The 21,815-nt window shown below is 44.3% G+C and overlaps 1 protein-coding gene across 1 annotated transcript in view; it reads left to right on the top strand.

The window, feature by feature from the left end:
* Positions 1–21,815, top strand: part of PHACTR1 (phosphatase and actin regulator 1) — a 561,450-nt gene that overhangs the window by 337,740 nt on the left and 201,895 nt on the right. Inside the window, exon 4 of the mRNA XM_007446414.1 lies at positions 13,020–13,184. Within this exon, the coding sequence (XP_007446476.1) occupies positions 13,020–13,184 (165 nt within the window). The remainder of the gene's footprint in view (positions 1–13,019; positions 13,185–21,815) is intronic.

Here is a 21,815-nt window from a genome sequence, read left to right as displayed (position 1 = left end):
AAAAAAAAAAAAAAAAAAAGCGTCACTCTTTTGTTTTTTAAAGACACCTCGTAGTTAGCACAGATGAGTCCTAGGTTAGAAAGAAACGCTTCAAGAGATGTGGCCTCTGTAGGAGAGCGTGCCATGACTTCTTTTGGAGCGAAGAAGGGAAACCACTGCCCTCTTATGCCTGTTCATTCACAGCAATTCTCCATTTCCCTGTGATAAGGTGTCTCTGTAGAACTGAAAGTGCATTTTAAAAGGGGAAAGCCATAGTCGTTGAGAAGTTTCTAAATGGCTAGGGACCTGTGTGACATCGTTTTGCAGCTGTAAGCAAAGGTAATGCTGCTTGAGGCAGAAAGGTGACAGTTTCAGGCTCCGGGCAGCTCAGTGTAGTTAACTGACAGCTATCCTCACCTCCACCCCCATCTTGGGCTCCCATTCCTAGGCTGGTGAGATATCATGAAAACATAACCCCTTCCCATGAGATTGGAAGGAAAAGTGAATGTTATCAGATCCTGCTACATAAACACTCTGTTTGGGGCATTGCTTTGGGTTGAGAAGCAAATGTCCAACCTGGGAGCATCTCAGGTCCCCCCAAAATCCTAAGAGCACTTGGCATATGGGGAGATCTAGAGCAGGGGCCCAAGATGTCCTGGCCCTTCTGCCTCTTCTGTTGACTAGACATCAGACAGCCCAGACACTGCGACTTCCTTTTTTCCAAACTTCTCTGGGGGACAGTGGATGACTAACACATTCATGGTGGCCAGCAGGACACCAAAGTTGGCGCTTTCTTTGGACAAGCCTTTTGAAAACTAAGCCACCGTGAGAAATACCACGGTAAGGTAAAGCCAGCTAAAGTGCCCCTTGCCCCCTCCTCCCCACTGCATCCTCTAAGAGCCCGCCAGGAGCAACCCCGGGCCACCACGACGGGTGGCTTCAGAGCACACACAGACACAGCTACTTGGGTTCTCGGTAATTATAACAGTGCCTCCATCAGGTATTTTGTCTCCTGCTTCTCTAAAGAGAAAGAAAAATCACCTCCCAGCCATTACGCTCCCTATGATAAAGCCAACCCCAGTCATCTCATGAAAGGGAGCCCAGACCGTCTGGTCTGTTAGGAGGGTGTTTTTTTTGGATGGAAGCACTATAAAGACCCCAGAGGTCATCTGATCCAAGCTTCGCCTGCCGCCCTCAGCTCTCTGAATGAGCTCAGCTGCTAGCTTCCTACCTTTGGGGGTCAGTATTCTCAGTCCTGGCAGTTGGCACTCGAGCTGACTCGTGTCTAAGTGAGCACCTACTCCAGACAGCCGTCTTCTCTCTCAGCAGCAGGAGGAAGCCACCTTTGAGAGCAGTGGGCTTGGGCCAAGCAGCTTTTTCTTGATCTGTTTCAAAAGAAAGCTGATTTCATAAACACACCTTAACGCTGTTCTCTCTCATGTCCCTGCGGTTGGTCCGATAGAGACCACTTTATTCTCAGCGCTGTTCTGTTTTCTTACTTTTCTTCCTCTTCCAACTGTATTCATAGCTGGTCTCTTTCCTCACTCTCAAGCCTTCCAAATTCGTTATGTGGTGGCAAAAAAGGTTGAGGTCTAGGCCCTCTCATCAGATGGACTGGAGGAAGAAGTCATGTGGATGATTAAACATCAGCCAGTTAAAGTAATCCAGTCTGTTCAAAACTCTGGACTTCAGGGCTAAACATCTTGAATTTACTAATATACTTCTTAAGGCTTCATTTAATGACAGAGTTACAGTTAGGCCTTTATAATGTTTGTGAGCTCTTTGCCACTCTAAATTTCCTAAAAGGCAGTCCTAATTTCTTGTAATTGGGGTTTTTTTGTTTGTTTTTTAAAAAATTTTATTGGCGTATAATTGCTTTACAATGGTGTGTTAGTTTCTGCTTTATAACAAAGTGAATCAGCTATACATATACATATATCCCCATATCTCCTCCCTCTTGCATCTCCCTCTAACCCTCCCTGTGCCACCCCTCTAGGTGGTCACACAAAACTGAGCTGATCTCCCTGTGCTATGCGGCTGCTTCCCACTAGCTATCTGTTTTACATTTGGTAGTGTATATATGTCAGTGCGACTCTCTCACTTTGTCCCAGCTTCCCCTTCCCCCTCCCCGTGTCCTCAAGTCCATTCTCTACGTCTGCATCTTTATTCCTTTCCTGCCCCTAGGTTCTTCAGAACCATTTTCTTTTTTTTTTTTTAGATTCCATATATATGTGTTAGCATATGGTATTTGTTTTCCTCTTTCTGACTTACTTCACTCTGTATGACAGACTCTAGGTCCATCCACCTTACTACAAATAATTCAATTTCACTTCTTTTTATGGCTGAGTAATATTCCATTGTATCTATGTGCCACATCTTCTTTATCCATTCATCTGTCGATGGACACTTAGGTTGCTTCCATGTCCTGGCTATTGTAAATTGAGCTGCAACGAACATTGTGGTACATGACTCTTTTTGAATTACGGTTTTCTCAGGGTATATGCCCAGGAGTGGGACTGCTGGGTCGTATGGTAGCTCTACTTTTGTTTTTTTAAGGAACCTCCATACTCTTCTCCAGAGTGGCTGTATCAATTTACATTCCCACCAACAGTGCAAGAGGGTTCCCTTTTCTCCACACCCTCTCCAGCATTTATTGTTTGTAGAGTTTTTGATGATGGCCATTCTGACCAGTGTGAGGTGATACCTCATTGTAGTTTTGATTTGCACTTCTCTGATGATTAGTGATGTTGAGCATACCTTCATGTGTTTGTTGGCAATCTGTATATCTTCTTTGGAGAAATATCCATTTAGGTCTTCTGCCCAATTTTGGATTGGGTTGTTTGTTTTTTTAATATTGAGCTGCATGAGCTGCTTGTAAATTTTGGAGATTAATCCTTTGTCAGTTCCTTCATTTGCAAATATTTTCTCCCATTCTGAGGGTTGTCTTTGGTCTTGTTTATGGTTTCCTTTGCTGTGCAAAAGCTGTTAAGTTTCATTAGGTCCCATTTGTTTCTTTTTGTTTTTATTTCCATTTCTCTAGGAGGTGGGTCAAATAGGATCTTGCTGTGATTTATGTCATAGAGTGTTCTGCCTATGTTTTCCTCTAAGAGTTTGGTAGTGTTTGGCCTTACATTTAGGTCTTTAATCCATTTTGAGTTTATTTTTGTGTATGGTGTTAGGGAGTGTTCTAATTTCATTCTTTTACATGTAGTTATCAAGTTTTCCCAGCACCACTTACTGAAGAGGCTGTCTTTTCTCCATTATGTATTCTTGCCTGCTTTATCAAAGATAAAATGATCATATGTGTGTGGGTTGATCCCTGGGCTTTCTATCCTGTTCCATTGATCTATATTTCTGTTTTTGTGCCAGTACCATACTGTCTTGATTACTGTAGCTTTGTAGTATAGTCTGAAGTCTGGGAGCCTGATTCCTCCAGCTCCGTTTTTCTTTCTCAATATTGCTTTGGCTATTCAGGGTCTTTTGTGTTTCCATACAAATTGTGCAATTTTTTGTTCTAGTTCTGTGAAAAATGCCATTGGTAGTTTGATAGGGATTGCACTGAACCTGTAGATTGCTTTGGGTAGTATAGTCATTTTCACAGTGTTGATTCTTCCAATCCAAGAACATGGTATATCTCTCCATCTGTTTGTATCATCTTTAACTTCTTTCATCAGTATCATAGTTTTCTGCATATAGGTCTTTTGTTTCCTTAGGTAGGTTTAGTCCTAGGTATTTTATTCTTTTTGTTGCAGTGGTAAATGGGAGTGTTTCCTTAATTTCTCTTTCAGAATTTTCATCCTTAGTGTATAGGAATGCAACAGATTTCTGTGCCTTAATTTTGTATCTTGCTACCTTACCAAATTCATTGACTAGCTCTAGTAGTTTTTTAGTGGCATCTGTAGGATTCTCTATGTATAGTATCATGTCACCTGCAAACAGTGACAGCTTTACTTCTTCTTTTCTTATTTGGATTCCTTTTATTTCTTTTTCTTCTCTGATTGCTGTGGCTAAAACTTCCAAAACTATGTTGAATAATAGTGGTGAGAGTGGACAACCTTGTCTTGTTCCTCATCATAGAGGAAATGGTTTCAGTTTTTCACCATTGAGAATGATGTTGGCTGTGGGTGTGTCATATATGGCCTTTATTATGTTCCTTTTGTGCCTACTTTCTGGAGGGTTTTTATCATAAATGGGTGTTGAATTTTGTCGAGAGCTTTTTCTGCATCTATTGAGATGATCATATGGTTTTTCTCCTTCAATTTGTTATTATGGTTTATCACTTTGATTGATTTGCATATACTGAAGAATTCTTGCATTCCTGGGATAAACCCCACTTGATCATGGTGTATGATCCTTTTAATGTGCTGTTGGATTCTGTTTGGTGGTATTTTGTTGAGGATTTTTGCATCTGTGTTCATCAGTGATACTGGTCTGTAGTTTTCTTTCTTTGTGACATCTTTGTCTCGTTTTGGTATCAGGGTGATGGTGGCCTTGTAGAATGAGTTTGGGAGTGTTCATTCCTCTGCTATGTCTTGAAGAGTTTGAGAAGGAGAGGTGTTAGCTCTCTCTAAATATTTGATAGAATTCGCCTGTGAAGCCATCTGGTCCTGGGCTTGTGTTTGTTGGAAGATTTTTAATCACAGTTTCAATATCAGTGCTTGTGATTACTCTGTTTATATTTTCTATTTCCTCCTGGTTCAGTCATGGGAGGTTATGCATTTCTAAGAATTTTTCCATTTCTTCCAGGTTGTCCATTTTATGGGCATATAGTAGCTTGTAGTAATCTTTCATGATACTTTGTATTTATGCAGTGTCAGTTGTTACTTCTCCGTTTCATTTCTAATTCTGTTGATTGGAGTCTTCTCCTTTTTTTTCTTGATGAGTCTGGCTAATGGTTTATCAATTTTGTTTATCTTCTCAGAGAACTAGCGTTTAGTTTTATTGATCTTTGCGATCGTTTCCGTTATTTCTTTTTCATGTATTTCTGATATGATCTTTATGATTTCTTTCCTTCTGTTAACTTCGGGGATTTTTTGTTCTTCTCTCTCTAATTGCTTTAGGTGTAAGTTTAGGTTGTTTATTTGAGATTTTTCTTGTTTCTTGAGGTGGGATTGTACTGCTGTAAACTTCCCTCTTAGAACTGCTTTTGCTGCATCCCGTAGGTTTTGGGTCGTCGTATTTTCATTGTCACTTGTTTCTAGGTATTTTTTTATTTCCTTGTTGATTTCTTCAGTGAATTCTTGGTTATTTAGTAGCGTATTGTTTAGCCTCCATGTGTTTGTATTTTTTACAGATTTTTTCCTATAATTGATATCTTCTCATAGTGTGTTGTGTTGGAAAAGATATTTGATACCATTTCAATATTCTTAAATTTGCCAAGGCTTGGAGCATTTAATCCATTTACATTTAAGGTAATTATCAATATGTAATTTCCTATTCCCATTTTCTTAATTGTTTTTGGTTTGTTATTGTAGGTCTTTTCCTTCTCTTGTGTTTCCTGTCTAGAGAAGTTCCTTTAGCATTTGTTGTAAAGCTGGTTTGGTGGTGCTGAATTCTCTTAGCTTTTGCTTGTCAGTAAAGGTTTTCATTTCTCTGTCAAATCTGAATGAGATCCTTGCTGGGTAGAGTAATCTGGGTTGTAGGTTTTTCCCTTTCATCACTTCAAATGTGTCCTGCCACTCCCTTCTGGCTTGCAGAGTTTCTGCTGAAAGATCAGCTGTTAACCTTATGGGGATTCCCTTGTATGTTATTTGTTGCTTTTCCCTTGCTGCTTTTAATATTTTTTCTCTGTATTTAATTTTTGATAGTTTGATTATTATGTGTCTTGGTGTGTTTCTCCTTGGATTTATCCTGTATGGGACTCTCTGCACTTCCTGGACTCGACTGATTTTTTCCTTTCCCATATTAGGAAAGTTTTCAACTATAATCCCTTCAAATATTTACTCAGTCCGTTTCTTTGTCTCTTCTTCTTCTGGGACCCCTATAATTCTTTTTATGTTTAATGTTTGTCCCAGAGGTCTCTGAGACTGTCTTCAATTCTTTTCATCCTTTTTTCTTTATTCGGCTCTGTGGTAGTTATTTCCACTGTTTTATCTTCCAGGTCACTTATCCGTTCTTCTGCCTCAGTTATTCTGCTATTGATTCTTTCTAGAGAATTTTTAATTTCATTTATTGTGTTGTTCATCATTGTTTGTTTGCTCTTTAGTTCTTCTAGGTCCTTGTTAAATGTTTCTTGTATTTTCTCCATTCTCTTTCCAAGATTTTGGATCATCTTCACTATCATTAATCTGAATTCTTTTTCAGGTAGACTGCCTATTTCCTCTTCAGTTGTTTGGTCTGGTGGGTTTTTACCTTGCTCCTTCATCTGCTGTGTGTTTCTCTGTCTTCTTGTTGTGTTTAACTTACTGTGTTTGGGGTCTCCTTTTCACAGGCTGGAGGTTCGTAGTTTGCAATGTTTTTGGTGTCTGCCCCCAGTGGCTAAGGTTGGTTCAGTGGGTTTTGTAGGCTTCCTGGTAGAGGGAACTGGTGACTGTGTTCTGGTGGATGAGGCTGGACCTTGTCTTTCTGACAGGCAGGACCGTGTCCTGTGGTGTGTTTTGCGGTGTCTGTCACCTTATTATGATTTTAGGTAGCCTCTGTGCTAGTGGGTGGGGTTATGTTCCTGTCTTGCTAGTTGTGTGGCACAGGGTGTCCGGCACTGTAGGTTGCTGGTCATTGAGTGGACCTGAGTCTTAGCGTTGAGATGGAGATCTCTGAGAGAGCTTTTGCCGTTTGATATTGCATGGAGCCCAGAGGTGTCTGAACCCAGAGTGTCCCGAACTTGGCTCTCCCACCTCAGAGGCACAGGCCTGGTACCTGGCCAGAGCACCAAGACCCTGTCGGCTACATGACTCAGTAGAAAATGGAGAAAGAAAGAATAAAATAAAATAAAAAATAAAAAATATTGTTAAAAATTAAGAAGTAATTTAAAAAGAGAAATAAAGAAGAGAGCAACCAAATGTAAAAAGAAATCCACCAATGATAACAAGCACTAAAAACTGTGCTAAAAAAAAAAAATGGACAGACAGAACCATAGGGCAAATGGTAAAAGCAAAGCTCTCCAGACAAAATCACACAAAGAAGCATACACATATACACTCATGAAAAGAGCAAAAGGAAAAAAATCTATCTATCTATATATGTATATAAAGAGGGCAACCAAATCAATAAACAAATCTACCAATGAGAATAAACTCTAAAATACTAAATTAAGATAAACATCAAACCAGAAAACAAATTAGATGCAGCAAGCAAACCCGAAGTCTACAGTTGCTCCCAAAGTCCACCGCCTCAATTTGGGTTGATTCGTTGTCTATTCATGTATTCCACAGATGCAGGGTACATCAGGTTGACTGTGGAGATTTAATCCTCTGCTCCTGAGGCTGCTGGGAGAGACTTCCCTTTCTCTTCTTTGTTCTCACAGCTCGCAGGGGTCAGCTTTGGATTCGGCCCCGCCTCTGCGTGTAGGTCGCCGGAGGGCCTCTGTTCTTCGCTCAGACAGGGCGGGGTTAAAGGAGCCGCTGATTCGGGGGCTCTGGCTCGCTCAGGCGGGTGGGAGGGAGGGGCACGGCGTGAGGGGCGGGGCTGCGGCGGCGGAGGCCGGCGTGACGTTGCACCAGCCTGAGGCACGCCTTGTGTCCTCCCCGGGAAGTTGTTCATGGAGCCCAGGACCCTGGCAGTGGCGGGCTGCACAGGACTCCCCGGAAGCGGGGTGTGGAGAGTGACCTGTGCTCGCACACAGGCTTCTTGGTGGCGGCAGCAGCGGCCTTAGCGTCTCATGCCCGTCTCTGGGGTCCGTGCTGTTAGCTGTGGCTCACGCCCATCTCTGGAGCTCCTTTAAGCAGCGCTCTTAGTCTTACCCTCTCCTCGCGCACCCCGAAACAGTGGTCTCTTGCCTCTTAGGCACGTCCAGACTTTTCCTGGACTCCCTCCTGGCTAGCTGTGGTGCACTAACCCCCTGCAGGCAGTGTTCACGCCGCCAACCCCAGTCCTCTCCCGGCGCTCCGACCGAAACCCGAGCCTCAGCTCCCAGCCCCGCCCGCCCCGGCGGGTGAGCGCACAAGCCTCTCGGGCTGGTGAGCGCCGGTCGGCCCTGATCCTCTGTGTGGGAATCTCGCCGCTTTGTCCTCTGCACCCCTGTGGCTGCGCTGTGCTCCGCGGCCCCGAAGCTCCCCACCTCCGCCACCCGCAGTCTCTGCCCGCGAAGGGGCTTCTAGTGTGTGGAAACTTTTCCTCCTTCACAGCTCCCTCCCACTGTTCTTGTCTCTCTTTTTTCTCTTGCCCTACCCAGGTACATGGGGCGTTTCTTGCCTTTTGGGAGGTCTGAGGTCTTCTGCCAGCGTTCAGTAGGTGTTCTGTAGGAGTTGTTCCACGTGTAGATGTATTTCTGATGTATTTGTGGGGAGGAAGGTGATCTCCACGTCTTACTCCTCTACCATCTTGAAGGTCTCTCCCTTATAATTGTTTTAACATGGTAATTTCAGAATAATTTTTACTCATTTTTGGAAGATGTGATTATGAAGCAGGTTCTTGGTCCTTGTGGTACATTTTTCTTAAGTCAAATAGTGATGCTGATTTGCATACCTCAAGATGGTGTGAAGGAGCTGCATCAGATGCTCTCATTCATTTACTTATTGAACAAACCTTTAGGGAGTGCCAACGATGAGTGCAAACTCGTGTCAGTCCTGAATAACTTGTATCTTGGTTTTGTTTTTCATTGTTTATTTTTTTTGGCCTTAGTGTATACTCTCTCCCCTTAATCCATAGCCGAGGGTGTTTTAAGTTGGCTGAACTCATAAAAAGCCTCAACCTGGATACTTTAAAATTTTTACCTTTTGTGTCTTAGTCTATTTGGAGACTCAAAGATGGGAACTCTTCCAACCAAATGTAGATACTCAAATAGACATGAAATTTTGTGTATTTTTTCAGGGGTTTGATCCCCACCCCCAAAGCCCACTGGGACCCAGACAGTGTTTCATTTGGGCCGCAGCATATGTTTAGAGAGGTACTGGAAGACCACTCTGGGCAGGAGCTCAGGCGGAGTTTCCTGAAGGGCAAAGCAAGAGATGAGAACTTTCTACTGTAAGTTGTGTGGACTCCTTGAAAGTCTCTGAGAAGAGTGGGCTTCTGGAAGAGTAAGCTAGCAGCAGTTTAAAATACAGGTTTGAAGGCAGGAGATTAGGGTTGGGAAGGTAGGTTTGGAGACTTGCAAAATCTGGACAAGTAACAATGACATTAGCAACTGAAGTAAGAAATTTTTAAAAGGTGATGGCGTACATACAAAAGAGAAAGGGATCTTGTGGGAATCAGATCACCAGACTCTCTTGAGTTGGTTTCCATCCTGGACTCAAAACCTCCTTGGTGTGCTTTCCCACAATTGTCGCTGTGTGGCTCTTCCCAGCTACTAAGCGTTGTTGAGGGAGCACCAACTCCAACAGCTGATACCCTTTAAAGAGAATAATTTCCAGATTCAGTGTTGCTCCAGAGAATGTTTACTTCCTCCGTTTGGCTTCTGTTTACTCATTGCAGTTGGTTTTTTAAAACAGTCTCCTCAGCCTCTCTGTAACCCAAACTCACTTAAAGTCACCTCAATCTTTATCTTCGTCCCATCAGGCTCCAATAATCCATTTTATCCGCTGCTACCAGATTAATCCTTCTGAGGCTCCCATCTGATCTGTGCCATTTGCGACCAGAGATCTCACTTCAGACGTTCAGTGACTCAGAGTAAAGTCCTCCGATGACGAATTTCCATAAGTACTTGTGATCCCACCTCTTCTCCCTAAGAACCTTGTTTCACAAAGTTCTCAATCTCTTCCCTACATCTTCAGCCTCTTACTCTCCACTGGCTCTTGCAGCTCAGCCTACTGACGTGATCCCATCTCCCCATCCTGACACATTTCCATCAGTTGTGCTCCGTTACCTTAAGAAATAAAATCCGACTCCCTAAAGAGGTTTGCAAAAAACAAAAACAAAAACTGCAAGCCCTTGTCCTTGAGCGACCATCCTATTCGGCTGGCTTCTTCCCTTTATACTCAAAGTTCGTTAAAAAAATGTAAAGTCCTCATTATCTCCCCAGTCATGGAAAGCAAAAACTTAATTCTTGCTTCTCTGTCCTCCCCTCCATGTGTATCCAGAAAATTACCAAGATAATTCTTCCCCGTGCTGGATTGCATCTTTTTCTCTGTGTCCCTTCTGTCCCTCCAGACGAGTGCAGTGGCCTCCTCATTACTTTCTCTGCCACCTGTTTCTTCACACTCCAGTTCAAGATGCCATTGCTGTGAAAATGATACTGCTAAGAAGCACATCTGGTTGTGTCCTGGTGGTAGGTCTTCTCAGTCAGGCTAATTAAAATTGAGCCCCTCCTCCACCAAGGCACTCCTGATCTCATTTAACTTGTGTCATAGTCACTTTTTTTCTTTTCTCCCCCAAGCAAGTATCTTCTCCCATACTCTACAGTTGATTTAGCTTGACTGTGTAATGTCTGCTCCTCACCCTACCTCCCAGGGTAAGCTCCATGAGTTGGCATTTTTATCTATTTTGCTTACGGAAATAGCCTTAGTTTCTGGTGCAGGGTGAGCTTTCCATACATATTTGTTGAATGTCATAATGTCAATCCCCGTTTTCAAATTCTCTTCCTTCTCCCTCTGGGTATAGGATAAAACCCAAACGCCTAATAAACTTCCCCCAGGCTTGCAGGATCTGGCTCCAGCCCCCTCTCGCACCTCTCACCTCTGGTTCCCCATCTTGGCTGACACTCCGGGTTTCTCTGGGCTTCTTGAAGCTCCCAGACATGCCATGTTCTTTCAGGCCTCTCTGTTCCTTTTGGATCTCTCCTCTCTCTTCCTCACGTGGGGAGAACAGTTCCTTTTCTTTCAAAATCTAGCCCCAAATGGTACATGGCACGACCGGGGTGGGGGGTGTTTTCCAACTCTGTGAAGCAGAGTCAGCTTCCCCTCTTTGCCTCCGTTGAATTTGGCGGAGGTCCCCCGTCACAGCAGTTTTCCACACTGATGCCTCTGTCTCTTCTGCTAGAGTCTGCTCAACCATGTCCAGCTCTTCTGTGCATCTGCTCCAGAAATAATCAGTGTCCGGCGCACTGTTAAGTGGTCACTTAAGACAATGATTGAAAAGAGGGGCTTACCCATGCATTGAACCATGTCAAGTCAAAAGTTCAAAGCGGGCTTCCCTGGTTGCGCAGTGGTTAAGAATCCGCCTGCCAATGCAGGGGACACGGGTTCTTGCCCCGGTCCGGGAAGATCTCACATGCCACAGAGCAACTAAGCCCGTGCGCCACAACTACTGAGCCTGTGCTCTAGAGCCCGCGAGCCACAACCACTGAGCCCGTGTGCCACAACTACTGAAGCCCACGCACCTACAGGTCATGCCCCACAACAAGAGAAGCCACCGCACTGAGAAGCCTGCGCACTGCAACGAAGAGTAGCCCCCCGCTCGCCGCAACTAGGGAAATCCCGTGCACGGCAATGAAGACCCAACACAGCCAAAAATAAATAATTAGTTAATTAATTTTTTAAAAAGTTCAAAGTGCCTTCGCCATGCAATATGTCCAAATCATTACTGCCTTCCCCCCCAAATTTATGCCCCCTACGTTCCCAGCTTCCGTGAATGAAGGGGGCCACTCCGCCGATGTGAACGTGGCCATCAGGAATGATCTGCCTCCTCTCCCTCATCCACCCAGTCAGTCCCGGGTCCTGTTGACTCTTGGCTTCCCAGATGTCAGTCAAATTCATCTACTTCCTTTCCATCTTGCCCAGGAGCCTTTGTCAACCTGTCGTCATCTGTCACCGTTGCACATGGCCCGGCATATGGTTGAGGGTTCCATATGTATCTGTTGAATGATTGAATCTCCTGGTTAAAACCATATTGGATGGTAGCAGGTAGAACATCAGGCTGTAAGATCGAGATTCCAAGAGCAGCCTGTGTTGCAAAGTCCAGGAAATTTTTCTGAAGGATGGTGTCAAGAGGCCCAGCAGAGTGGTTCTGGGTTGGCCGCAGCTCTAGATGTAATTGGACTTTCTGGAACGGCGAGTCCCTCCCACCTGCCTTGATTTCGCCAAGGAGGTTATTTTCTCTGATTATGCCTGTCATAAAAATTCAAGTCAGGGTCTCTTTACCTCCCTGAGATCTATAGATGCTCATGTACGTCAGAACAGAGTTTTATTCCAAGTGATAAGCGGTCAGAGTGATTGAGGCCCTTAAGAAAGGGTCCCCTGGGCATTATGAGTTTGAAGGTCTTCATGTCCTCAAAATGTCAAGCCGTTGGGATTAGTCTAGATGGTACCCAATGTTGCGCTCAACTCTCAATTTACAGGAATTTTTTTTTTTTTTTAATTAAAGCAAAGCACCAGGAACAAAAAGACCTAGAGGAATTAAGACAGTTGTAAAATCTCATGAGGTGTAAGTGTTTCTAAAAATGGTCAGTGGATTTTAAGGTGGAGGCACTCATTCAGTAGATTGTAGCGCTTCTGCAGGTCTGGGTGAAACGTGGTTGTAGGAAAGCGCATTGTGGGTGGTGGAGATGCTGGCACTGGAATAGACGGTTGATAAATGTTTTCTCCCTCCTCTTAGCTGACGGTGTTATAGTGATGGCATCTGCCAAGTCTTATTTGAGAAAGTGCTGGACCAATAGCTACACTGACTGTCATTTGACTCTTCGGATGCCCTGTCCCTGCCTCGTAGGGGAGGCTGCGATGGGTCAGGGGCGCTCTGTTCCTCCTCCAACACCTCATCCTTCTGCTGAAGCCTAGGTGAAGGCTGGGCAGATTTGGTTGGGGTGCTCCAAATTCCTAGGGTTGGGGTGACTGTCACCAGCCTTTAGAACACGTTGGTATGACTTCCATTCCAAAAGGCAGAAAGAGAAGCGGGAGTTGGGTCATGTGGTTTCTGTTATCTGTAACCATGGCAAGCATTGGCCATCTGTGAGGCTCCCATTTTAACGCTTTTCCTTCTCTCGCTCTTTTCCATCTCTTCCTCGGGGAAACAAGCTGAGGAAGTGGAGAGGCTGGCGGCAATGCGATCTGACTCCCTTGTCCCGGGTACCCACACCCCACCCATCCGGAGGAGGAGTAAGTTTGCCAACCTGGGAAGGATTTTCAAGCCTTGGAAATGGAGGAAAAAGAAGAGTGAAAAGTTCAAACACACGTCTGCAGGTAAGATTATGTTTTCCTTTGTTTCTCATCGGGCATTTGTTGACTTCAGCTCTGTACGTTCATTGGTAGAATTTAATTACCCCAGGCTGTCGGAACCAAAGGAAGAGAATCCAGCCTTAGCATTTTGCTCTTGTGTTTAGTAATCCTTCAGAATGATGGAGAATGGCTTTTAGATCCTATGTGTGTTCTCATGGCTCAGGTTTTTGGTTGTTGCTTTGCAATTTATAAAACCACCACTTCTGTTTGATCTATAAACAGCTGAACTTAGAGCTCCACCTTTCCCATACCTGTATGCTTTCATTCTAGCGTTGACAGTCCATTTCTCATTTTTCATCCCTATTTTCCCCGCTCCCATAAAAATTAACACAGGAGCAGAAAGTAAGTTATATATGGTTATTGGCAGATAGGAATAGGTTATTTCATGGAGACAGAAGCTTGAGTAAGTGAAGCATCATTGTACTGACAAAGATAACTATATAGTTCATAGCCTAGTGGACAGCAAAGGAATCTGGGTAAAGTGAGCCTGGCAGGGGTGTGAAGAGCACAGACTCTGCAGTCAGACTGTATGAGTTCAAGTCCCAGCTCTGAAACTTGGTGGCTGCATGGCCTTGCTCAATTTAACTCTGTACCTGTTTCCCACCTGTAAGATAGGGGTGAGACTAGTACCTTACGTGACTTAGTATTTGTGGGGTGTTTATGGCGGCACGTTATGTGGATATTTTTTAATAAGCAAGAGTATTGCAGAGGGAGAGGTACAGGGAAAGAAAAGTGAAGAATTCTGATTTGACCCTGTCGGGTTTGACGTGAGGTGATGGAGGAGCCGTGCAGATTCTTTTTGTTTTGTCCTGATTTTGGTATTTATGTACCCGGGTCATTCCAGGGATACTCTGGGGCTTTTATTTCCTTCCTCCTCTATGTCCTCAAAAATTCAGCCTGTCCTCCCTCTTCCTCAGAATCATCACCTCCTCTATTTCTTGATCCTCTCCCCGCTTTGGCTCACGTCTAAACTGTGAAATAGGCGATGATCTGCTTCTTGTACATGAATACTCGTCCACAAGTCTGAGAATTTTCATGCTAGCTGCTTTGCGGAATGAAAGAGGAGAACAAACATAGGAACGTTGCGAAAAGTCTTGGAAACTGAAACAGGTCTCATGGTAGACATCCCCAGTTTCATGCTTTCTGACTGTTTCTGAGATGGAAACCTCCGTGCCCTGTGGCTGTATATGATTTGTTCATTCCTGAGATTACAGTGAGCCTCTGAATTCCATGAATTTCTAAATTGTCACCCCGCTGACATTTACCTGACTACACCCCACTCTTCACCTGACTACATTCTCCCTTTTGATCGTTGTACAGACGTGTTAAGGTGTCATAAAATGTGTAGGTCACTTACATATTTCTAAACACTACTGAGAGATTTACATGCAAGGAAAACTCTAAATGGATGACTCCTCAGTATCACCTAAGAGTGAAACAGAATAGGGCACTTATATCATTGCCTTGGAGAGGAGAAATCTAAATGAAATATATTTTCAGGCAGAGTGAGGGGTAAGACATGTGAGCAGGAAAGAAGAAGGGAATGTTCTGTAAGCACTGGAAAAAATAACAATAAAGATTCCACAAGTTCCGGGCTTCCCTGGTGGCGCAGTGGTTGAGAGTCCGCCTGCCGATGCAGGGCACACGGGTTCGTGCCCCGGTCCGGGAAGATCCCACGTGGCGCAGAGCGGCTGGGCCCGTGCGTCATGGCCGCTGAATCTGTGCGTCCGGAGCCTGTGCTCCGCAACGGGAGAGGCCACAACAGTGAGAGGCCCGCGTACCGCAAAAAAAAAAGAAAAAAAGATTCCACAAGTTCCTTTACGATGGTCTTCCTGGCTTTGCTATGAAAATGGTTTGTAATAATACAAACATCCATTTAAATAATTGCCATTTATCAGCATGAATTCCTGAATGACGGTGTGGTAGATGCATTTCCTCCTGGCATTCAAGAGCTTTGCTTAGTCCATTTGGCAAGACCACAGGGCGAAGGTCTGGTGCTTCTCATGTGAAATGGCACCTGAACCATCATGCAGACTTTTTAAGGTGTCGGAGGGCTTCCCTGGTGATGCAGTGGTTAAGAATCCGCTTGCCAATGCAGGGGACACAGGTTCAAGCCCTGGTCCAGGAAGATCCCACATGCCACAGAGTAACTAAGCCTGTGCGCCACAACTACTGAGCCTGTGCCCTAGAGCCCACGAGCCACAACTACCGAAGCCCACGCACCTAGAACCCGTGCTCTGCAACAAGAGAAGCCACTGCAATGAGTAGCCCCGCATGCAGCAACGAAGACCCAATGCAGCCAAAAAAAACAAAAAAGATGTTGGAGAACTTGTCCTTTGATGGATGCAAGTACAATGGCATCAAACTACTCATGAACCATTAAAAGTCTGAAAATGTTTTCATTTAAAACTTTTGAGAGAAAGAATTAAGACATGAGACAGGCAAAGTTGCAGCTTTAATCCTTCTTATTATTAACTATTCTTAGCAAGTTCTTGTGATCTCGAGGGCCAAACTGATTAATTTGGCAACCGAATGCCATATTTGTATGTGGTTTTATTGTATTGTATTTTTTTGTATGTGGTTTTATTTTAAAGAGACATATTCAGCTCCTGAATTAGAGAAAATAGAGGATAGGCTATAGCATATCTATATATCGTGATGGATGGTTCTATGATATAACAAGCTATTCTAGGTTTTTTGAAATCAGTGGTTTACACTGTAGTATCTTTTGTTCTTAACTGGATTCAGAAATATTATTCCTTATTTTTGGAAATAAGGAGAGACTTTCTGTGCTAGCTTTTAGCTCCAAGGAGAAAAATGCTGACAATTTAAGGATGCTTAACATGATAAATTGTATATATGTTCAAATAGTACTTTGAAGTATAGACTTTCCTATGCGTGGATACGAGTCGAATATTAAATATACAAGAGGGTTGACTGTGGGAATATTAATTGGTTGGCCAGTTTTAGCTGTTATGCATTTACTTGTCTTATATGTGTGTGTCTATAATGTCCTTTCATATGTACAATAATTTCCACAATTTTAAATACAAAGAATAAGTCCAGATATTACATTTATATTATGTATTTGTATTTAAAGTTGTGTGCTTTCTTGATTACACAAAAGGACATTAATACAAGGCATACTTGGCCTGTTATTATTTCCACAGTGAGTTAGTTACCTTTATAATTTGCCGGAATTAGCTATACTGTAGTTTTACTGTAACTCAAGTTACAAGATGTATGTGTCTGTGTATGCAGCATTTTCAAAGGTGCACCCAGAAATCTTGCTTTGTAAGTCGTAGTAGCAATAAGAAAACTACATTGGAAAATTATGATGTCAACATTTTCCTTAACTTTGGCATCAACAATTACATGAATTTTTCAAAGACCGATTTCCGTGTCCCATGCTGCTCAGACATCTTCCTATCGTAAGCTGGAAGCTGGTGTCCTTAAACGGCCTTCAGCACTGAACTCTGGTGGAGAAAACACTGCAGGACAAAATGCTTCTCTCAGAAGCATCCCCGCATCACACGACAGTAGGAGTAAAACAGTAATGGATAGAACGTAAAATAATGGGTCCTCGGGGAGATCTCAACATGCCTTTCAGCCTGTCCTCAGAGGCTCTGTCCAGGGCCTGTGAAGCAATTAGCCTGACATGTCCAATTTCTTCTCTGGAATCAGCAACAGGGGTCCACGACACGTTCCACACCTGCCCCAGGAGCAAAGACAGATGACAACATCCCCTCTGAAATAGAATTGACAGGGCCTCCCCAAAATAGTCAGCTGCAGCCATCTTATCCAGATTCCTTGGAAATGAGGATTGTATTTATAGAAAAGCAGAACTGGCAGGAATAAGCTGTGAAGACGCCACCGAGTTATGCTTTTATTTCCTCTTGAAAGAAAATCATAAGCTGCAAGAGTTGGCCCTGGAAGTCTACAACGTGCCAAAATTCGCCTTGTGCTTCTAAGCTTTCCTGCACCCCTAGGGCCTTGAGCAAAAAAATTAAAAATAAAAACCTTTTCCGGAGTGCCTACCACTTACTGAAACTGGCCGTGGGAGTATGACTGCAAGCGGAAACCAGACCCTTGTTGGTGAGCTCATGGCATGCACGGTGTCTCTGGAGAGACAGTCAAATTACAAGAGTAAAGGTTAAGATCACAGCTGTGATAAGGACAGTGAAGGGATGCTACTTGAAAGAATGAGGGGGGCGGGGCTTGAGGGAGCAGGGAAACTTTCCTAAGAAGGAGAAGTTTGAGCTGGGCTCTGAAGGAGGCATAGGAATTTAGAAAATTAGCCTTCCAGGTAGCAGAAACAGCATGTGCAAAGGCCCTGTGGTGGAAGAAGCAGGGGTCAGCCAGCTAGGAAAGCAAGGATGACCAGTGGCTGGAGAATGGAAAGCAAGGAGTATGGGATGGGCTGAGGATATCTACCTGGCCAGAGGCTAGGATTTCAGACTTCTGTAAACCATAGGGAGTTCAGAAACGATACCCACTTGGCATGTTGCGCTTATGTATTTGCCAAGCACTGCTACCGTCGCTAAAAAAAGGTAACAGTGCACACAGACATCTCCCAGAGGTTATGGTCTTGAGGGAAAAACGGGTAGTTAAGCCAATACTTACAACAAAGTATAAGCGACAGAAGATGTGCAGGGGCTCCAGGAGCTCAAAGGAGACAAACCCAACTGAGCTATAATTTACCAGGAAAGGTTTCCTAGAGAAATGAATGTTTAACCAAGGAATTAGGCAGTGAATGTGAGGAAGTCTTCTCTCCCAGTGGAAAGAACAGGATGTAAGAAAGCCTGGAAAAGAGAGGAGGAGAGATTGGCAATCTATAGCTTGGAAAGAGGTGCTGGTTTGGAAAGGACTGTTGGGCAGGGAGGAGTACAGAGTACTGAGAGATGAGGTTGAAGAGGTGGGTAAGGGTCTGCTCATAAAAGTTCTTAGTAGAACGTCGTGGAGTCTGGGCTTTATCCTGATGCATTATCCTGATGAAGCTATCAGAAGACTTGCCTTTTTGAATGATCATTCTCTATGCTATGGGAAAAGTTTGGAGTGGTACCCAATGTTATTTTCAAGTTGTTAATATAACTTCTTCCATATATTTGTGTCTGTAATGAGAGAAAATTTACTTGTGAGAGAATTAAGAAGATACCTCGTTGCTGTCACATCCAGCGGAATATTAAGTGTGTCTGTTGATTCTGGTAACAAGGAAACTGGTTAGCAGGTGGTTAATTATTACTGTTGGGGAGAGATGAAGATAACCTAGGCTAAAAGAGTGGCATTAGGAGCTACAGGCTGTGAACAGTTGCAAGGGATATTTAGGAGACAGAATGAGCAGGACGTGATTACAGGTTGGAAGTGGAGGATAAAGGAAGAATAAGAACCACGCTCTTGTTTCTCTCTGAGCAGTGACATGCCGTTGGATAGAGGTACCACACACTACATCGGGTTTATGGGAAAAATGAGCTTTTATTTGGGGGCATGCCTCCTTTCACGTGGTTCCAAGATACCCCAGTTGGAGGGATATTTGTTGAAGCCATGGGATGAAAGCTCCGAAGGAGAATTTGACATGGGAAGCAAAGAGGGGCTGTGGCAGCCCCCTGAGGACCACTGACCTGTACGTTATGAACACAGGCAGCAGCAGAGTCTACTGGGAAGGCAGATAAGGCCCACCAGAGAGTTAGGAGGAAAACCAGGAGGGGGCCATTGGTATCTCCTGACCAGAGCAGGAGAGAGTTCAAGAAAGGAGGAGGGTCCACTCTGCCAGATCCCGGCAAGATGGTCAGGACTGAGAAGTGTCTGGAGTGTCCAGTGACAACTCATCGCTGGTGCCCCTGTGGAGGACAGTTTCGGGGAAGCTGTATGGCTGGGAGTTTAGAAAGCATATGGTTATGGTGTGAGTGAGAGTTCAGGAAGCAGACTTCTTTTAAGGAGTTTGGCTGGGAGGGAGGAGAAATATAATCACCAAACGGGGGGTAGAGCTTGAGGGAGGCGTTTTTTTGTTTGAGATTGGTTGGACTGTGTCAAGATGCAGAGTTCACCTTAATATGGCTTTGGCATTCCAAGGGGAATAGAAGCACCAGCGCACTGACTGTGAGGCCAAATAACTGTATTTCCACGCATTTTTCAGTGATGACAAGTCTCATGACTAGGAAAAACAGACATGCAAACAGTCAGAGCACTGTTGAGCATCTGATTTTAATAAGAAATCTTCAAGTCGTGTAGCTTTCAGCACCTGGCTGGATCACAGTTCTCTTTGTATGATTGGAAAACTCAGTTTCTTTAAAAAAAGAACGAGCATGGACAGGCACAGAATCTTCTTACCTGCGTATCCATCATGACCCACAAAGGGAACATCTAGAGGTTAGAAGGCAAAGTAGACTTAGAGGCCCTATTTTTTTTTTAAGAGTTTTTTTCTTCCGGTTTTTATTTTTTTATTATTATTTTTTTAAAATAACTTTATTTATTTATTTTTGGCTGTGTTGGGTCTTCGTTTCTGTGCGAGGGCTTTCTCTAGTTGTGGCAAGTGGGGGGCCACTCTTCATCGCGGTGCGCGGGCCTCTCACTGTCGCGGCCTCTCTTGTTGCGGAGCACAGGCTCCAGACGCGCAGGCTCAGTAGTTGTGGCCCACGGGCCCAGCTGCTCCGTGGCATGTGGGATCTTCCCAGACCAGGGCTCGAACCCGTATCCGCTGCATTGGCAGGCAGATTCTCAACCACTGCGCCATCAGGGAAGCCCCGGTTTTTATTTTTTTTTAATGAATTTATCTTATTTATTTATTTTTGGCCGCGTTGTGTCTTCGTTGCTGCGCACGGGCTTTTCTCTAGTTGTGGCGAGTGGGGGCTACTCTTCGTGTTGGTGTGCGAGCTTCTCACTGCGGTGGCTTCTCTTGTTGCTCAACATGGGCTCTAGGCACGTGGGCTTGAGTAGTTGTGGCACGAGCACTCAGTAGTTGTGGCTCTCAGGCTCTAGAGCACAGGCTCAGTAGTTGTGGCTCATGGGCTTAGTTGCTCCGTGGCATGTGGCATCTTCCCGGACCAGGGCTCAAACCCATGTCCTCTGCATTGGCAGGTGGATTCTTAACCACTGCGCCACCAGGGAAGTGTAGAGGCCCTATTTTTAAAGGACATCTCTAGGAGGTACAGGCTAAAGGTTGTGGGAATCGGCACCCTCCCGGAGTGGGGATTGTAAAGATATCATTGTTACCTCTCAACGTGAATGTTATCCAGCACTCTTTACTTGCATGTCAAGACTATATGGTCCTTGATGACAGCGATCCTGCCTTTGCCTCTCTGTCCCCCAACATTAAGTAGAGCACCTGATGTAGTGGGTACCCGAATGCGGTGACCAGCCCACCGTATTGTTGAGGTCCTCTGTTTAATAGGTCTGAAAGGCGAGAGGTGAGGACAGTGATTGAAGCATAAGCTGGAAGGTCCCGGCCTTGGAAGAACTTGCCATCATCCACGAATGCTTTTCAGTTTCTCAGAGCTATACACAGGTCAGGTTATTTGGGCAGCACTGTTGCTTGGGTTATGTGTTGCTATGGGACCAAACACCCCCAAACTTAGTGGCTTAAAGCAACAAACTCAGTTATATTATGTCCTGTGACTGGGCTCAGCTGGTGTCGCTTGGGGTCTCTCACGTGTTTGCAGGCAGATGGGATTGGAGTCATTTGGAGACTAACCAGGCCGTGGGGAGAGCTAGGCCTCTCTCCTCCAGGTATTCTCAGTGCCAGTCCGTGTGGTCTTTTCCCGTGGTCTCTCCAGCAGGATGACTCAGGGCCCCCAAGAATGTGAAAGTAAAAGCTGCCAGGCCTGTTAAGACTCAAGTCCAGAATTGGTGCAGTATCCCATTTGCAGTATTCTGTTGCTTAAAACAAGTCACAGGAGCAGCCCAGACTCATTGTTGGAGCAAACGAAGCAAGGGTGTGAGTGCCAGGAGCATGGTTCATTGGGTGCCAGTTTTGGAAGCCAGCTACCTCCATTGTTGGGGTCTAAGAAAACTGCAGGTGCTCCTTATTCCCTTCTTTCCAGGTAGACTGTGCTTTAACAATTTTATATTGACAACAACAACAGCAGTTGCTATAATCTGTTGGATTTTCTGTGAATGTGACACATGCATGACCCTGTCCAGGTGTTATTACTTTACTTTCACAACAGACCTACATAGTGTGATCAAGCCCATTTGGCAGGTGAAGAAACTGAGGCTTAGAGCAGCTAAATACTTTCCAGTTAGAAATGGAAGAGTTGGAACTTGAACTTAACCTGGAATCTTAGCACTTACATTGCATTTCGGGTCCATGAGTGTGGGAACTCATAATTCAGATGCTTTGAAACGTTTATCATTCATCTGCATTGAACAGTGATGTGACAGGACACTTTCCTTTTCTGACTTACCTCTAGAAAGCTGAAATGTGAAGGAAGAGAATCTCATCAATAGGCACCGACCCTGGAGGTCCTAACGTCTTTCTTGAATGCCCTTAGAGGCAGGGGTTAACAGCTTACCCATCTTTGTATCACACAGTATCTAGTTCAGTGCCATGTACACCACAGACACTTCCTGTTTGTTGAATGGCTAAGAAAGAATAAATTG

Source organism: Lipotes vexillifer, unplaced genomic scaffold (genome assembly GCF_000442215.2).
Source record: "Lipotes vexillifer unplaced genomic scaffold, Lipotes_vexillifer_v1.1 scaffold1154, whole genome shotgun sequence".
NCBI classification, from domain to species: domain Eukaryota; kingdom Metazoa; phylum Chordata; class Mammalia; order Artiodactyla; family Lipotidae; genus Lipotes; species Lipotes vexillifer.
This window is presented reverse-complemented; position numbering and strand designations above follow the sequence as displayed.